Source organism: Triticum dicoccoides, chromosome 2B (genome assembly GCF_002162155.2).
Source record: "Triticum dicoccoides isolate Atlit2015 ecotype Zavitan chromosome 2B, WEW_v2.0, whole genome shotgun sequence".
NCBI lineage: Eukaryota > Viridiplantae > Streptophyta > Magnoliopsida > Poales > Poaceae > Triticum > Triticum dicoccoides.
The window spans coordinates 475,722,429-475,739,862 of record NC_041383.1 but is presented as its reverse complement, the minus strand read 5'-3'; the positions used below and the strand labels follow the sequence as shown (position 1 = coordinate 475,739,862).

General features: G+C 44.4%; 2 protein-coding genes across 2 annotated transcripts; one reads left to right on the top strand and one right to left on the bottom strand.

Annotated features, from left to right (window-relative positions):
- Window positions 1–17,065, top strand: LOC119364320 (kinesin-like protein KIN-7E, chloroplastic). Its single transcript, XM_037629777.1, has 25 exons — window positions 1–566; window positions 665–762; window positions 1,774–1,863; window positions 2,389–2,441; window positions 2,713–2,778; window positions 2,862–2,915; window positions 3,235–3,294; window positions 3,557–3,635; window positions 3,982–4,049; window positions 4,322–4,381; window positions 4,504–4,608; window positions 5,083–5,187; window positions 5,354–5,461; window positions 5,534–5,680; window positions 5,959–6,141; window positions 12,246–12,416; window positions 13,528–13,764; window positions 14,268–14,408; window positions 14,530–14,655; window positions 14,874–14,924; window positions 15,018–15,065; window positions 15,135–15,371; window positions 15,447–16,121; window positions 16,308–16,397; window positions 16,559–17,065. The coding sequence occupies exons 1-25, from the start codon at window positions 184–186 to the stop codon at window positions 16,577–16,579; spliced, it is 3,456 nt and encodes a 1,151-aa protein (XP_037485674.1). The 5' UTR covers window positions 1–183; the 3' UTR covers window positions 16,580–17,065.
- On the bottom strand, window positions 6,499–11,185 carry LOC119364321. Its single transcript, XM_037629778.1, has 2 exons — window positions 9,949–11,185; window positions 6,499–9,667 (listed from the first exon to the last, which is right to left on the bottom strand). Exons 1-2 carry the CDS (start codon window positions 11,035–11,037, stop codon window positions 7,901–7,903), a joined length of 2,856 nt encoding a protein of 951 aa, XP_037485675.1. The 5' UTR covers window positions 11,038–11,185; the 3' UTR covers window positions 6,499–7,900.
- Window positions 17,066–17,434: the final 369 nt, after the last annotated feature.

Below are 17,434 nucleotides of genomic sequence, written 5' to 3'. Positions count from 1 at the left end.
ACAAACGAGGCCACGGCGACCCAAGCTGGCAAAGCTCCCCTGAGGAAGACGGCGACGACACACCAAAGCAAAGCCCACGAGCCTCCCCTCCATCCCCACGAGCTCGCGCTCGTGCTCGCCTGCTCCCCACCAAAACCCTAAGCCCCCCACCCCGCCCCCCGCTCCAACCTGAGCTCTGCGACAATGTCGTCGTCGTCGAAATCGACGCGCTCCAGCATTTCCCCTTTCCGATCCCGCCGCTCGTCCGCGGTGGCGGCGCCCGCGGCGCCTCCAGCGACGAGGACCTCGTCGGGAGGCCGGGCGTCCACCCCAGCCTCCTCCGCGCGGCCCATCACCCCATCGTCTTCCTCCGGTGGCCGCCCCACCACTCCCTCCGCCGCCTTCGCGCGCCCAGCCACCCCTTCCTCCGCGCGGCCCACCACGCCTTCATCTACCGCCTCCGCGCGGCCAACCACGCCCTCCTCGGTTTCCTCGCGAGCGACCGGGAGGGCGCCGTCCACCGCGGCGGTGGACGCGTCCAATGCCAAAGAGAACATCATGGTCACCGTCCGCTTCCGCCCCCTCAGGTGCGCTGCTGATTTGCTAGCTTTCTGCTACTGAGGACGTGAGGTTCTGGGTTTTGTGCTTATGTGTTTCAAAATTGTTTGTATTTGTTGGTGTATAGTCCTAGAGAGATCAACAAGGGGGACGAGGTGGCTTGGTATGCTGATGGTGACAACATGGTGCGTAATGAGTACAACCCGAGTATCGCCTATGCTTTTGGTGAGTGCTTTTCAGCCCATTTCAGTTAATATTACATACTGTATTACAATGTAGATTGTGGAATCGGTGATGTTAAGGAAATGTCCTCACATGAAACAGAAGGGATTGCCATATTCGGGGTTTTCTTTGTGAAATGAGGGTAAAATTGTTTGATGACTAAATGCTCTGTTGGGGCCATCGAGGTGTAAATGTAATGGATATGCCACTTTTGTGGTGAGAATGTTGATATATTCTAGTAATAGACCGTCGAAGTGAGTTACAGCTCTATAGGATGTCTCACCTTTGTCAAGCTAGCTTTATATCATGCAAGCTCAAGAGTGTGATGAGAATGTGTGCTTGTTAGTGAAGTAGCAAACACATGGTAAAGATTAATGTGCTATTGTTTTGAATCTGAGGTGCTGTTACACCAAAAGGACAGTTTAACATTTTTCTGAGAGGTACAAGGCAGACGCACACCACTCGTACACAGCATACACACACATCCACATGCCGGTCTGCTATCTGCACCAGGAAATTTATCGCACTAAATGTGCATGTGTGAAAGTACCTGGAAAATGCGCGGTGCCTAGTTCTTGACCCAAGGGCCGAAACAGCTGGGTTGCCTGCACAACTCCAGAGCTAGCCATCCGAGCAAGGCTCGTCTTGTAGGGTATGCTTGGTTGGTGGTTGGTGCCAAAACATGCCCTACCAAAATTTTGGCAGCCTATGATATTTTGGCTCTTACTTGGTTGGTTGCCTATGAAATCTTACCAACTCTCCTCGCATTCTCTTCACAAATCTTGCCAATCTTTTGGCAAACAAAGGGTCAAGGAATCTCTAGCCAATATTTTGGCTTGCCAATGGGTGGCAAATTTTGGTAGGGCATACTATAGCATGAACCAAATACGCCCGTAAAAATAAAGCTAATATCAGTGATCATAACTTCATACTTTACAATTTGTGACATCTGCCAGGTCTGTGTAGTTTGCTGAAACCTACATCTTCTTTGTTTCCATTTGTTCAATTTTGCAGATAAAGTTTTTGGTCCAGCTACTACAACTCGCCGCGTATATGATGTTGCTGCTCAGCATGTTGTAAGTGGTGCCATGGAAGGAATCAATGGTATGTTTCAACTCTTATTGTTTCTAATTTCTAGAGTGAATTATGTTCAACTAAATGTAAATTTAGTGGACCAGGAACCACCGTTATACCCCTATTAATATCTTTAGTAGGATAAATATTTGGTAGTAAGGTAGATTTGGGCAACATACAATAAAAAATCTGACGCAGGGAACTGGATGGATCTGCATTACTTTTCATAATGCCTTTGAGGGAATCTCCATACCACGTTTATATCCACCTTTGCAGTGCCAACTTTGTTGTGATCAGACATATCTGGTCTCGGATCTCGCATGCTTCTTTGTTACAACTGATATTACATGATTGTCAGAATCTCGGATTTCCAGTGGTACCTCTACTCTCTTTTCCCCTGAAAAAGAAGCCAACCGTTCCTCTACCTTTAATTAGGACGTACTCACTTAAATAATTGGTCATTGCTAGTCTTGCCTTCTTTCTCTTGTATATAATGTTGTACTTTTACCTTTTGAGATTTGTTCAATTACGAAAACATTGCTCTGTTTCTTTCAGGAACTGTTTTTGCATATGGTGTCACTAGTAGCGGGAAAACTCATACAATGCATGTAAGTTTGTGCATCCTCTAATTGTTATGTGTGTGCATTTGTTATCTTAATTTTTCTAACACGTCTAGCGGTGTGCTTCTACGTACATGTTTCTTCAGCAGAAGACATAGCTTTACGGTTTAACATATATAGCTATTGTCCTCTTTTCTCTCCTATGAGTAATGCCTACCACAGTTCACTTGACCTACACACATAAGCATGTGGAATTTGTTTTTATCAGCAGCAATACTGAATTCTCTTTCACGGTACACTTGGATTACCTTGATTGCAGGGAGAGCAAAAATCGCCTGGAATTATCCCATTGGCAGTGAAGGATGTGTTCAGCATTATTCAAGATGTAATTTATTTATATGTTTCTGTCTATAAACTGTTAAAAAGATCGGGCTCGCATGACATCATTATTTATTTTCTTGACCTCAGACACCTGGACGAGAGTTTCTTCTGCGAGTGTCATATCTCGAAATTTACAATGAGGTGACATATCTTTCAAGCAATGCATTTGTTTGCTGCTGATTTGCAACACAAAGACGAATTATCCACTATGCGTTGGAGCTTTAAATACATAGATTTGCTACCTTATAGGAACCAGTTTGTTTCTTATCTATATGATAATATATAAGACCAGGAGTCCCATGCCATGCACTCCTGACTATGATAAACCTGATGCAGTAAGGCTTACTTAGAAAACAAGCTTAAAATGGTGGCAAAATAGTAAACTGGAGCAAACTTTTTCTGAAATCACTCATTAATATGTTTAGTAGTTGTTCATGCTTTTGATTTTGTCACTTTGCAGGTTATAAATGATTTACTTGATCCGACAGGACAGAATCTCAGAATTCGAGAAGACGCACAGGTACCTGGTCATTGGATAATGTCCGATAATACTATACAGCGGGACAATCTAAACTAGATGGAAGCTTATATTCGTTTCTCAATATGAATTATTGCATACTTATCACTTATGAGTTCTTATTTCACATTGCGTGTTGATCTATTTTATTCCCTTTTCTCATTTCTCTCTGATGAGTCTCCTGTCAATAAATGTTGATCTATACTAGATTATACTTCCTTATTAGCCACTAATAATTGTACCCTCTTTCTTTCTATTCATTTAGGGAACCTATGTGGAAGGGATTAAAGAAGAGGTCGTCTTATCACCTGCACACGCACTCTCTTTGATAGCATCTGGAGAAGGTATTTGTTTTATCTTGATAACATCCACTGCTTTTCCCAGATTATCACCAATCGCATCCAAGGAAGATTTCCTCAGTTCCATGGAGACTGCTTGATCTCCATGTTTGTCTTTGTGATTTCTTGTGCTAAAATTTAAACCTACAGTATAAGTGGCTTTGCTGGTGAACCCATGTACTATGTGTGTATCTCCGTCTTTGACCTTCTGCAACTTCTGTGTGTGGGTCCATGCGATGCTTTGGCAATTCATTATTTTTATCTACACCTTGAAATTGAATTACATTAACCTTTTTGAAAAAGAAATTACATTAACCTTGCACTGAATTACTGATGCCGTTGCGTCTGGCAGAGCACAGACATGTTGGATCCAACAACTTCAATCTTGTCAGTAGTCGGAGCCATACTATCTTCACATTGGTATTCTCTCTCATCCCTCCCACCCCTCTCTCTCTCTCTCTCTCTCTCTCTCTCCTGCACACATCTGTTGGCTGAGACTCTGACAGTGTTTGCATCCAGTGTACTGCCAAATATTTAGTGTTTGCTGAGTCTGCAAAATTATGTTAATTGTTCCATGTTCACTGAATCTTAAACTCTGCTATTTCTTCCATTGGGAAGTTGTTTGATGTAGCCAGTTAATATAGTTTCAGCTCAGGTAGAATTGTTAAACTTACAGTGTGACACACCTGCAGACCATTGAGAGCAGCCCCTCTGGTGAAACTGAAGAGGAAGAAGTCAGATTGTGCCAATTGGTAATTCCTCTCCTCGAGTATGCTTATAGTTTTCATACCATTTCAAGCACCTTACTGATTGTCATCTTAGTAGAATTTATTTCTACATGCTCTTATTGTTTTAATCCTTATAATTTTGTCAGAACTTAATTGATCTGGCTGGCTCTGAGAGTTCCAAGACTGAAACAACTGGATTACGTCGTAAGGAAGGTTCATACATAAACAAAAGCCTGCTCACTCTTGGAACTGTAAGTATCCTGCAACCTGCGCTGCTGCTGATTTCTCTTTCTTTGTGATATTATTGACAAATATATACAATATTAACTCTGTAAAACGTTTCATCGAGTTGTCCCATATATGCCAGGATTAACTTGCTGTAGTTGCTCACAGCTGATCGCTACAACCTGGATCACATGACGCTTAACCTCAAATATAAATGACTAGTCGGAAGGGGTACTAGGGAAATGATCACATTTTATTCGCTTATTTAGTTCTTCTCATGGTGTGCCAAATCTGCTAGGTTTAACTTGTGATAGTTGCTTGTAGCACTAATTAGACAATTTTTACATGCATGTCTCCATACCTGATGCTAACCTGGATCCTCATGATGCTTAACCCCAAATATAAATTACTAGTATGAAGGCATACTAGGGAAATGATCACATTTTTGTACTTTTATTTAGTTCTTTCCATGTTAAATTGTCAATGGAATTTTGTCGCAGGTTATTGCTAAACTTACAGATGGCAAGGCCACCCATATTCCCTATAGAGATTCAAAGCTCACACGCTTACTTCAGTACTCTCTGAGTGGGCATGGGCGCATTTCTGTGAGTGTTTCTTTGTACAGTACACTTGTGCTTTCTATCTTACAAAGATCCTTTATTTCTTTACTTATTTTTCACCTTGGCTTTGGGAACCTTTCCATGTGTATATGTGGACTCATAAGTGCAAGTAACTTATGTTGATATATTCTCACCCTTATCTTTGTCACAGCTTATTTGCACAGTTACCCCTGCTTCCAGCAACACCGAAGAAACACATAATACATTAAAATTTGCCCACAGGAGCAAGCATGTCGAGTTGAAAGCTTCTCAAAATAAGGTAACGATCAATCAGTCTTGAATCCATATTGTAAGGAAGATGCTTGTTACTGATGACAAATTTTCTTTCCAGATAATTGATGAGAAGTCCTTGATAAAGAAGTATCAAAAGGAGATAACATGCTTGAAAGAAGAGCTGCAACAACTTAGACGTGGAATGATGGGAAATGGGTACATTCTTCCCACGGATCAGGAGGATCTTGTTAATCTAAAACTTCAGGTATTTTTTACATGTTTTTCAGCACCTAATAGGGTACTTAACTGTTGTCCATTACTCCATTTGTTCTGTTTCCCTTCTTAATACGAACAAAATCGTCACTGCAAGACTAACTTTTCTTCCACTAAGTGTGCCTGTACTCCATGCATATTGGGATACTTTTCTTCCAGATGGCATAACTGTAGATTAAACCCAACCTGTTCCTTCCGAACATGAATTACTTGGGCCATATTTTTATCCGTGATGATTAATTTATTACTGATATTCTCTTTGTGTAATAGCTTGAGGCTGGCCAAGTCAAACTCCAGTCAAGGTTAGAACAGGAAGAGGAAGCAAAAGCAGCATTGATGGGTAGAATTCAGAGGTTAACAAAACTGATACTGGTATCAACCAAAAGTTCAATATCCTCAAAAGTTTCAGGACAGGCTAGCCTCCGCCGACGGCATTCATTTGGGGAAGATGAGGTTTTTAAGCTCAAGCTCTCTTTCTTTGTTTGGTTGCAACATCTTAGTCTATTAATCTAACTTAACATAAAATTTGTAAAGAGCCTTATGACAAAAGTTGAGACATAAACTGAGAGTAATAGTGCAAGTGTATTTTAGCCGATAGTGCAAGTGTGAAAGAGCAGGGTAGGTACTTCCTTTATTTTGTTGTTTTTGTGGATCGAATTAAGGAGGAGGATGTTGAAGCTTCCATTTTCTCTAGGATGTTATTTTATCTCACTTTCTTCGACATTGCAGTTAAATTGCTACACGGTTGCAGCTTTTGTTCACACTTATGTGTATCATGTGAGGTTACTCTGTGATGATGCAATTGTTGGCATTGTTATGAAGTGAGCCTATATTCCATCGGGCCAACAGGCCAGCACATATACATGAAGGGAAATAAGCAAAGAAGCCCCTATACAATATGATAACTACACACACAGCACAACCCTGTTCTAACACCCCCCCTCAAACTCAAGGGGGATCTTGGACACCGAGTTTGGACAGGAAAAAGCTGTGTTGGTACCGTGTCTGAGCTTTCGTCAGAAAATCAGCAAGCTGAAGCTCCAAGGGCACATACTGAGGGGCCACAATTCTGTCTTGCACCTGGGAACGAGTGTAGGAGGCATCAACACCGATGTGCTTGGTGAGCTCATGCTTAACAGGATCACGGGCAATGCTGAGTGCCCCAGTGCTGTCGGAGAGCAGAGGGGTCGGTGTAGCAGTGGAAACACCAAAATCCTGAAGAAGCCATCGTAGCCAAGTAATTTCTGCAGTCACGGACGCCATAGCTCGCAGCTCAGCCTCAGCACTGGAGCAAGATACAGCATTCTGCTTCTTGGTCTTCCAGGCAATCAGGGAGGAGCCAAGAAAAACACAATAGGCAGAGAGAGAGCGGCGATCAGTGGGATCGCTGGCCCAGGTAGCATCACGCCATCACAGTAGGCCTGAAGCTGAAGAGAGCTGGAGCGAGGGAAGAATAAGCGACGAGTCACGGTACCACGAAGGTAACGAAGAACACGAAGAAGGTGACTGTAGTGAAGTTGAGTGGGAGCAGAGACAAACTGACTTAGAATGTGCACAACATAAGAAATGTCAGGACGAGTGATGCCTAGATAGACAAGGCTCCCAACAAGATGGCGGTAGCGTGTGGGATCTGCAAGGGGTTCACCCTCACCAGGACGAAGATGGAGACCAAACTCCATAGGAGTGTCAACCGTGCGCTGATCAGTGAGGCAGGCACGAGTGAGAAGATCTTGGATGTACTTCTCTTGAGAGAGATAAATACCCTCAGGGGAAGAAATGATCTCAAGTCCAAGAAAGTAGCGAAGAGAACCCAAATCAGTCATCAAGAATTGCTCATGTAGACGTTTCTTCACAAAATCAATGAATTGGTGGTCAGCCCCTGTGATAATCATGTCATCAACATAGAGTAGTAAAAGGGTGCGACCGCGAGGAGAAGTGTGAATAAACAGAGCAGGATCATGAACACTAGCAGAGAACCCGATCCTTGTGATGACGGCGGAGAAACGCTCAAACCAGGTACGAGGAGCTTGTTTCAGCCCGTAAAGAGCGCGCCGAAGGCGACAGACAGTGCCATCAGAGACAGTATAGCCAGGAGGCGGCTGCATATAGACCACTTCCCGCAGCTCACCATTCAAGAAGGCATTCTTGACATCTAATTGAGAGATGGACCACTGCCGAACAACAGCAACAGCCAAAAGAGTGCGAACAGTGGTCATGTGAGCAACAGGAGCAAAAGTCTCATCATAGTCACGACCATACTCCTGCTGGAAGCCACGCGCAACAAGACGAGCTTTGTAGCGCACGAGAGAACCATCTGAATGTGTCTTAACCTTGTAGACCCATTTGCAAGTGATGGGTCTAACGCCTGTAGGCAGGGGTACAAGGTCCCAAGTGCCTGTGCGCTCAAGAGCATGAATTTCCTCTGCCATAGCATGCTGCCATTCAGAATGAGCAGCAGCCTCACGATACGTAGACGGCTCAACAAGAGTGGTAGCAGCAGCAACATAGTACGCAGGAGGCTGGAGAGTGTGGTGATCACGCAGATTATACCGAGGAGCAGGAGGGGTAGGTGGTTCTGAAGGAATGGGACCCAACAGGGAAGGAGTGGAAGTGGAAGTGGGCGCATCCGAGGGAGAAGGGTGCCGAGCACGACGGGAGTAGACAAAAGGAAGCGGAGAGAGAGGGGAAGTGGAAGGTGGCGCATCAAGGGAGAAGGGTGTTGAGCACGACGGGAGTAGGTAAAAGGAAAAGGAGAGAGAGTGGATGGCTCAACCCGAGTAGGAGAGTCAGGAATAGAAACCTCATCCTGTGTAAGCTGAAGCTCATGAGCAGACACAAGTGAAAGGCTAGGAGTGGACCTACCAGGTGACGATAAAGGTGAAGAATCAGGTAGAGTCAAAAAAGAGAGAGGCTCGACTAACGACTCGGTTGTGGCAGTAGAAGAATGACGAGGGTAGAAGGAGCGAGACTCATCAAAAGTGACATCTTTGGAGATTCTTAGTCTTCGAGCAATAGGGTCCCAGCAACGGTAACCTTTGTGCTCCAAACTGTAGCCAAGGAAAACACATTCAACAGATTGAGCAGTCAATTTGGTGTGTTCATGAGGGTGGAGAAGAACAAAACAGGCACAACCAAACAGGCGTAGACCACTATAATCAGCTGGACCATCACCTAGATGATCAACTGGTATCCCTCCCTGAAGAGCAACAGAAGGCTGAATATTAATGAGATAAACAGCGGTAGAGACAGCCTCAGCCCAAAAGTGCAGGGGAACAACAGAAGATAAAAGAAGAGCCCGAGCAGTCTCAAGGACGTGACGATGTTTGCGTTCAGCCACCCCATTTTGAGCGTGTGCACCAGGACAGGAATACTGAGGAAGGGTACCCTGTTCAGCAAGGAAACCACGAAGCGCACGAGATAAGTACTCGCCAGCCGAATCAGCACGAAAAACTCGAACAGAGGAATCATACTGAGTGCGAACCATGGTAGCAAACGACTTGTAAATTTGAAGCACTTGACTACGAGATGACATAAAGTAGATCCAAGTGTGGGGAGAAAAATCATCAATGAAAATTATATAATATTTGTGACCCCCTTTCGAAACAAAGGGGGCAGGACCCCATACATCAGAGTGAACAAGTTCAAAAGGTCGTTGAGAAACAGAATTACTAGAGGGATATGGAAGTTGTATCTGCTTGCCAAGCTTACAACCCATACAAGTTAGTGAACTATCACCAGATACAGACCCTAGAACACCACTCCTAACCAAAGAAGACAAGCGGGAGCCACAAATGTGACCCAATCGATGATGCCACTGAGCGAAGGATGTGGTGGAGGTGGCAGCTGAAGCAAAAGGGGTGGTGATGTCCGACTGGCTAGAGGACGCAGCGGAAGGAAGGCGCAGCCAATCGAGCTCCCAAAGGCGCTGAGAGTCATGGCGCCGAGGACCGATCCCAACCAGAGTCCCCGTACGACGATCCTGAACACAACAAGAGTCAGAATCCAGAATAACACGACAACCCAAGTCAGTAAGTTGACCAGCAGATAGAAGTTGCATAGTCAGTTTAGGAACATGAGAAACGGCAGGGACATGAAAAGAAGACGTGGAAAGAGTCCCTCTTGCGGCAACAGAAAGAGAAGTGCCATCTGCAGTCTGAACTGTAAGAGGAGAAGGCACGGAATTGACAGCACAAAGATGATCTCTGTGTGGTGTCATGTGGAAGGAGGCCCCAGAATCAAGAATCCAGGGCAAAGATGTACCTGACGAAGAGTGCGGTGGTGGACCAGACGTCTGACCAGCAGAACCAGCAGAACCTGAGGATGGTACAGAAGCAGTAAGGCGGCGCAGCAAGGTGAGCATCTCCTGGTGAACCTGAGGATGGTGTCAAGGGAGCCCTCACGAGAATTAGAGGAGCCTCCCGAGTCCTTTTGAGGACGGCCACCACGGCGACCCTGTTTCCTCCTCTTGATGCACTCCGTGATCATGTGACCATCCTGCTTGCAGTAGTTGCAGAAAGCACTAGTGGAGGTTGCTGCCACCTGTGTAGAAGAGGGCACACCAGGCAGCGGTGGTGGAACGCGGGCAGCCAGGACTGCTGAAGAGGATGGCAATAAGCCCGTGCTCCGTAGGCGCACCTCCTCAGATCGCACCTCAGCAAGGGCCTCCAGAGTAGAGAGCCGAGGATGGCGTGCCAATAGCTGAGCACGACTCTGCTCGAACTCCGGCCGGAGGCGAGTGAGGAAGTCGTAGAGGCGACGAACCTCCAGCTTAGCTTGTTGCCGCACACAACACTGACATCTGCGACAAACATCAGCTCCCAGAGAGTCCAATTGGCGCCACACCGCCGACATCTCCTTGTAGAAATCATCCACAGTAGCATCTCCCTGTTGTAGTTGTTGCTCTTGACGAACAACAGAGAGATACATGGCATCCCCTGTAGACTCATAGCGATGGCGAAGGTGCTCCCACATCTGATATGCAGTGGTAAGGGCCACCACATCCATGGTGAGATCAACATCCATGCTGTTCACCAAGATAGAAGAGGCTCGAGCATCATCATTTGTCCATTGCTTGTATAAGTGGAGTTGATTCTGATACTCTTCAGTGGCCTCTTCAAAAGCATCTAGCATCTCACGTTGCTTGGTTTCATCGGCATCAACAGGGAAGGCCAACTCAGCTGGAGGAGTGGGCAGCAGGGGACAAGGCAGAGCACCAGAGAGGTGCTCCCAGACCAGCTGGCCCCTCATGTGCAGCTTCATGTGCTGCACCCAGTCCCTGTAGTTCTGTCCGTTGAAGATAACAAGACATCGTGGGACTGGGACAGCACCGGTGGTGGTGGAGGGCGCCATTGCAGCAGAGCAGCAACAGCAGCTCGTTGAAGACCAGCAGCAGCAGGAGGCACAGCTTGATGGCAGCAGCAGACCAGGAGGAGAAGAGCAGCAGCAGTCGCACTTTGAAGAGCAGCAGCAGCAGCTCGTTGAAGAAGAGCAGCAGCAGCAGCTCGTTGAAGAAGAGCAGCAGCAGCACGTTGAGGCGGCTGCGCCGGCCGGGAAGGACGGCGGCAGCAGCGGCCTGGAACGGCGGTGGCCTGGACCAGCAGGCGGCAGCAGCTACCAGGAAGAAGAGGGGAGAGGCTCGATGAAGAGAGGAGCGGTGGCTGCGGCGGCGGCGGCGGCGACCAGAGGCGGCGGCGGCGGCTGGGGAACCTAACCCTAGCTCTTATACCATGTTATGAAGTGAGCCTATATTCCATCGGGCCAACAGGCCAGCACATATACATGAAGGAAAATAAGCAAAGAAGCCCCTATACAATATGATAACTACACACACAGCACAACCCTGTTCTAACAGGCATGACATAAAATTATGAGTGCTCTAGAGTTCTCCAACAAGTGGATGATGTTTTGCTTATATGGATTAATTTGATTAAGAAAGGACAAATGGAGTTGTTCATCTTGAAAATTTTACCTATCATACAAAATTCTTACTTTGTTTGTAGCTTCTACTTTTCGGCTGCGCCTTTGTTCATGTGAAACCTTTGTAATTTTTATGTAACCTACTTGTTGATAGGGTTCTTCAATACTGTTTTATACTCCCTCCGTTCGGAATTACTTGTCTCGGAAATGGATGTATCTAGAACTAAAATACATCTAGATACATCCATTTCTACGACAAGTAATTCCGAACGGAGGGAGTATTAAGGAGTTCTTTTTCTGAAAGTTTTTCGCTTATATGGATGTGGGTACACACTACTAATCCCATTTTGTACGAGAGCTTAGTGCATAGGATCCCGGCAATATGCAATCAAAACATACTCTTCTGGGCAGTATATCTAACTGAATGACTAAGTAGCTATATGTAGCTGAAATGCTCAAGTAAAAATCGAATGGAACATGAAAAATTGCTCTGCATTACGATTTTCAACAGCATATTATGGTTGTATTTTTAGAATAAAACACTGTTTCTTGTAGTTAAAAATGCATTATTTCTCCTGATGATTATACCTGTTTCGTGCATTGGAGTATGCCTATTATTCTTATTCGGTTTCTTTTTGCAGCTTGCTTATTTACCTGATCGTAAGCGGGAGTACTCCATAGAGGATGATGATATTAGCCTTGATTCAGAGTTTTCGATTGAAGCAAAACTTGATTCTAACAATTCTGACGAGCCTGCTAGATTTGATAGAAGGAATCGCAAACGTGGAATGCTTGGTTGGTTCAAACTAAAGGTCATTTTCGTGCCATGGATTATGTAGTTTGTGTTTCTCAGTTTCTATGTTAAGTTTTGTATTGGCACCACCAATTTTTATTTTTTTTGTTCTCTCCTGGTAAAGGGTTGCATGCTTACAGTAGGCAATTTAGCTTTCCTGATCATTCAAAAAGGATATAATTTAAGGAACACATTAGGTGGTTTTACTGGAGTCTTCTAGTTCATTTTATTCTAAATGTGCTCTCCTCCACTTGCATTTACTTTTTCTTCTTCTAAATATCTCTTGCATGATAGGAATGCAGTACAATAGTTTCAGTTCAAATAAAGAAGGAATGCAGTACAGCTAGGAGTTGTTTGCTTGCAGACTTCTATACATTGGTAGTAATGTATGTTAAGCTTCATGCACCAGCCAACACAACCAAAAGTCCGAACTGATGGAAAGGGCTATCCGGCTATGCAATCCACATATACACTTGAACACCCCCTCTTATGTGTGACGCGGGAACTCAACATGTGAATAGACTCAGAGGTATGGCTCAAGAGGCCTATACGTGGACACAAAAGAGGGGGGGGGGGGGCAAGAACAATTTCTTGGATAAATCATGAAAGCCAGGACTTGAACTCAAGACCTTAGGCTCTGATACCATGTTAAGCTTCATGCACTAGCCAACGCAAAGTACGAACTGATGCAAAGGGCTAGGCAATCCACATATACACTTCCAGCAAAGTACTTGGTTTTGGTGGTTGAGATCATAAATACTCCGTCCGGAAAAGATTGTCCCAAGGTTGTCCCTCAAATGGATGTATCTACCACTAACTTGGTGCTACATACATCCATTTGAGGGACAAGCTTTTCCGGACGGAGAGAGTATCAGCTCCATCTTCTACCTGATTTTTAAGACGTGTGGTTCCACTTATGCGCCCCTCTTTTTTATATACACATGGAACACTCAGGTCTCGTCTCACCATTTGTTGGATGCTCTCTAATTGTTCAGCTATCTTCATTGATGTTTCATATAGCTTTGTGAGCTATTTTATTTTTGTAACTTGTAGTAGCTTAGTTGTATAAGCTATTTGAGTTAGTAATATAAGTTATCTGAATTACTCATTGATATATGTTACTTATGCAGAAGTCAGAGCAATTATCTGGGCTATCACCTAGTGCCGATAGTGATAGCACTGCTAGCGGCTCACCTTCCTTCTCCAGATCATCACAACAGAAACACCTATTGCTTGACCTGAAGGATGGTCGAAGGAAATCTGTGACTAGGAAAGCAGATGATTCAGCACTCGGTGATTCTTTTCTGGAGAGGACTCAAGCTGGTGATTTGTTTAGTGCTGCACCCATAGTACGACACCCTCTGCCGGTGAGTCGGTTTTCCAACTTTCTTACATTTTCACCTGTTGCTCTCATTCTAGCATGATGCACACTTCCAAATCCATGCCTTTCCTTCTCTTGGTTGGCACAAACTATGCTGTGAAATATGCTGGAAACCTTCCATGTTAATTAATAACAAAACCTTCTAGTTCTGGATTTCTTCTTGCTGAAGAACAGTGGCTTGCGGAGAGCATTCACACAGAGATGGTTGTTGCATATATAGGGTAATGTGATTCCGGATTAAAGCTGTTGACAAGTGGACTCAGCTATAATAGATTTTAGTTACAAAAAGTGTATTTTTGGCCCTGAACTGCGAGGGTTGTCTCTGGCCTATGTTCCTTGCCTGGCTGCCTCTTCTGACTAGAAGCAGCACACATCCCATGGCTTAGCTAATATGGCAGATTGACTCATATTGTCTTTTGTTTTATCGCGTTTTTGCTATAATCACTGGTTTGGACTCGAACTGAGTCAACTGACATATTACATGTATAGAGTGGAACAACTATTGTGGATCAAATAGATCTTCTCCAAGAGCAGGTCAAGATGCTGGCTGGGGAAGTCGCACTATCTACAAGCTCACTCAAAAGGTTATTAGAGCAAGCAGCCAACAGCCCTGATGATTCGCAAATTCAGGTAAATATATCTGTAATCCTTTCTGAGCTAGCTGGGCATATTCATGTGATATCTTCTTTAGCTCAGCTATTTATTTAAAAAATATACTTATCTGAGCATTCTCATTCCTCTTCCTCCGCAGGACCAAATTGAGAGATTGAAAAATGAAATCAGTGAAAAGAAATCACATATACATGTGTTAGAACAGCGCATAATGCAATCACTGGAAACTACTGATGACCCAGCTATTAGGACTGAAATGACCCAGGTAATAGTTCTCGAGTGATGCTAAACTGAAAAGTTTGAATTTGTCTTATGTTGCCTTACATGCAAATTTGTACAAAATTTCATTTGAGCATTCTTCTTTTGTTTTCGTTAAGGTCTACCTTAACTTTCTAGGTCGCGTTACTTATTTGGCCATATGCTATAGTGTTTTGGATTCCTATGTTAATGATTGAAATGTTTTTTGTGATGTGATTTTTTCAGACCTTTTCAAGGTTGAGCACGCAATTGAGTGAGATGACATGTGAACTGGAGGTTTGTTCAATGCCACTTCGTCAGCTAATATTTGTTTTTTTGGTTGATATTTATCCTATACTAATTACTGTTTCGGATGTGTTGTCTCTGCAGATCATGTCTGCAGATAATAAAATTCTTCAAGATCAGCTACAAACAAAGGTGAGAAAGGGCGGGAGAACAATTATTTTTCATCTCCAACATATCAGTCTAATGTTCTTGTTCAAATAGGTATCAGAAAATGCAGAACTCCAAGAAACAGTTGCACAATTGAGGCGACAAATCAGTAATTTGTTGAAGGCCTCTAAGAGTGAGAATAATGTGGCCGGTACGCAGTTTAGTGAACCATCAACGTCAAGAAGTTATCCTAGGGATCAGGTAGATGAATTCTCAAGTCATGAGAACATTCCCTCTAGAACAGCGGAAGAAAATAAGGAGTCGCCATTAAAATCTCAAGTGCTCATGCAGGTAAGCATCACATCCCCCTAAATTTATCTGCGTCCAGTTAGTCTGTCACTTCAAATCTAAAAACCAGCGCTGCAGGCTGCAGAAATTGAGAATTTGAAGCAAGACAAGCTGAGGCTGACGGAAGAGAAAGATGGGCTAGAAATTCAGAGTCAAAAGCTGGCTGAAGAATCATACTATGCTAAAGAATTGGCAGCTGCCGCTGCAGTTGAACTAAAAAAATTGGCAGAAGAAGTCACCAGGCTTTCTTACGAAAATGCAAAGCTGGTTGCAGACTTTACTGCAGCCAAAGAGCTTACTGCATCAGTCACTAGGGGCAATGACACAAAACGCCGTGATCAAGATAATGGAATTTTAGTTGAGGAGATGCAGAAAGAGTTGGTTGCTAGTTGCCAGCGAGAGGCTGCCTTAGAAGACACATTATCGCAAAAGGCCCGAAGGGAAAATGAGCTTTTGAAGATAATTGATGATGCAAAGTGCCATGAGCATGATTTGGAAAATGAACTAGAAAACATGTGGGCCCTTATTTCAAAGATAAAGAAAGAAAGCTCTCAGGATGATTTGTTTGAATTTAAATCAAAGCAAAACGGCTTTCATTCATCGAAGACTGATACTGGTAGAATCCTAAGCGATATGGAAGCTTCAGATAATTGGAAATGGTATGGCATCAGTACTTTGGAAGAAGCCAAAGCTGCATACAATTTTGAAAGAAGGCGCTGCAAAGAGTTGGAAAACGCAATGTCTAGATTGAAGGTGATCCTATTATATTTCTTACCGTTGTAACAAGTGTCCTCTCTGAAATCTGGATACATCTCATCTATATTTTGTGCACAGTATTTCTTTCTGCTAGAGCTTACCTTGAACCACATAATCCAATATACAGAGATGACTCGTGTGATGTCCTTCTATTCTTCTGATGCACGTGTTGGACCTTTTCAGGGTGAAGATATCAGAGGCTTGGAGGTTAAAGTCCTTGAGGAGCTACAGAATTTTCATGTGGAAGCATTGTCGAGGATTTGCCAAGAAAAGGTACGTTATCTCATTTCTACTTAATTTTCTGAACTTCCTGCCAGCTGCTACACAGTCTTGCACTTGAGCACATCTGAGAGAGAAGGCTTCATTTCATACCTGTAGATTTTGGGTGCTTGTAAGTACCTATCTCCACCCTACTTACCGCTTGTAGTTTACAGATGGCAAAGCAGGTGCTATAGCAGGCCTCCTTGTTCAAGCTGAGTCTTGCGGCCATATCTCATGTTCGTCGGCTGCTGTTTATTCACCCGGTATATTGCTGCTACAGTCGAAGCATGTGAATTCTATTTGCATTAAGACTTACAACACCAGATCAGGGCACTTCGGACAGCCATCCTAAGCCTGTGTTATCAAGCAAAAGGGGAGGCAAAATATAGTTCAGTTGCCCCGTTGTTAACCTACCGGGCGCTTACTCTCCTGTACAGTTTACTCCACTAGAAAGATCTAACTGTAGATTGTATTTACTCGTACTACGGCCTATCAAGAACACGCCAAAGGCGTAGCTAATCCGCGCTTTTGCCTCCAGAGTCAGAGATGTAATCCCGACTTCTTGAGTTGAACAGGTGGAACTGTTTGTTTAGCGTGTTTGTATGTGTTTAGGCGGATATATGTAGTCCTGGCGTACTTGTTCCCTGGAGCAAAACTGCAGCCTTCGCACATTATTTTCATTTTCATGCGTGATCGCCGTATGCTTGGGACTGTACTTAGTGCTGGATTTGACTTCAGCAATCAGTGGCGGCACGGATTTCCGGCTGATTAAAGCGTCGCTACGGATTGTGCAAGCTAGGGTTCCACGTTTGCGCGCGGCCGAGATCTGGGTTGGTGGTGGTTGTCATACGGTGCCGCGAGACATTCTTTTTCCACGGTTGATCCAGGAGACCAGAACGTGTGTGCGCGCCCGCTGCCCAGGTCCTCCGATCCGTGTTCCGTTGCTGTACGGCGGCGCCGTCGGCAAGGAATTTTTTTTTTGGCGGGGGGAAAGGAAATGAATTTGTGTTCGTGTCACGGCAGCAGCTAACGTAAGAATTTGCCTTCAA

Bases quoted from the DNA above. Each gene is read 5' to 3' on its own strand.
- LOC119364320 (XM_037629777.1), top strand. From the start codon at position 184: ATGTCGTCGTCGTCGAAATCGACGCGCTCCAGCATTTCCCCTTTCCGA. The intron at 4,050-4,321 runs GTATTCTCTCTC...ACACACCTGCAG, and splicing joins GCCATACTATCTTCACATTG to ACCATTGAGAGCAGCCCCTC. The intron at 16,398-16,558 runs GTACGTTATCTC...TGTAGTTTACAG, and splicing joins CGAGGATTTGCCAAGAAAAG to ATGGCAAAGCAGGTGCTATA.
- LOC119364321 (XM_037629778.1), bottom strand. From the start codon at position 11,037: ATGGCGCCCTCCACCACCACCGGTGCTGTCCCAGTCCCACGATGTCTT. The intron at 9,668-9,948 runs GTACATCTTTGC...TGTTGTGTTCAG, and splicing joins ACCACCGCACTCTTCGTCAG to GATCGTCGTACGGGGACTCT.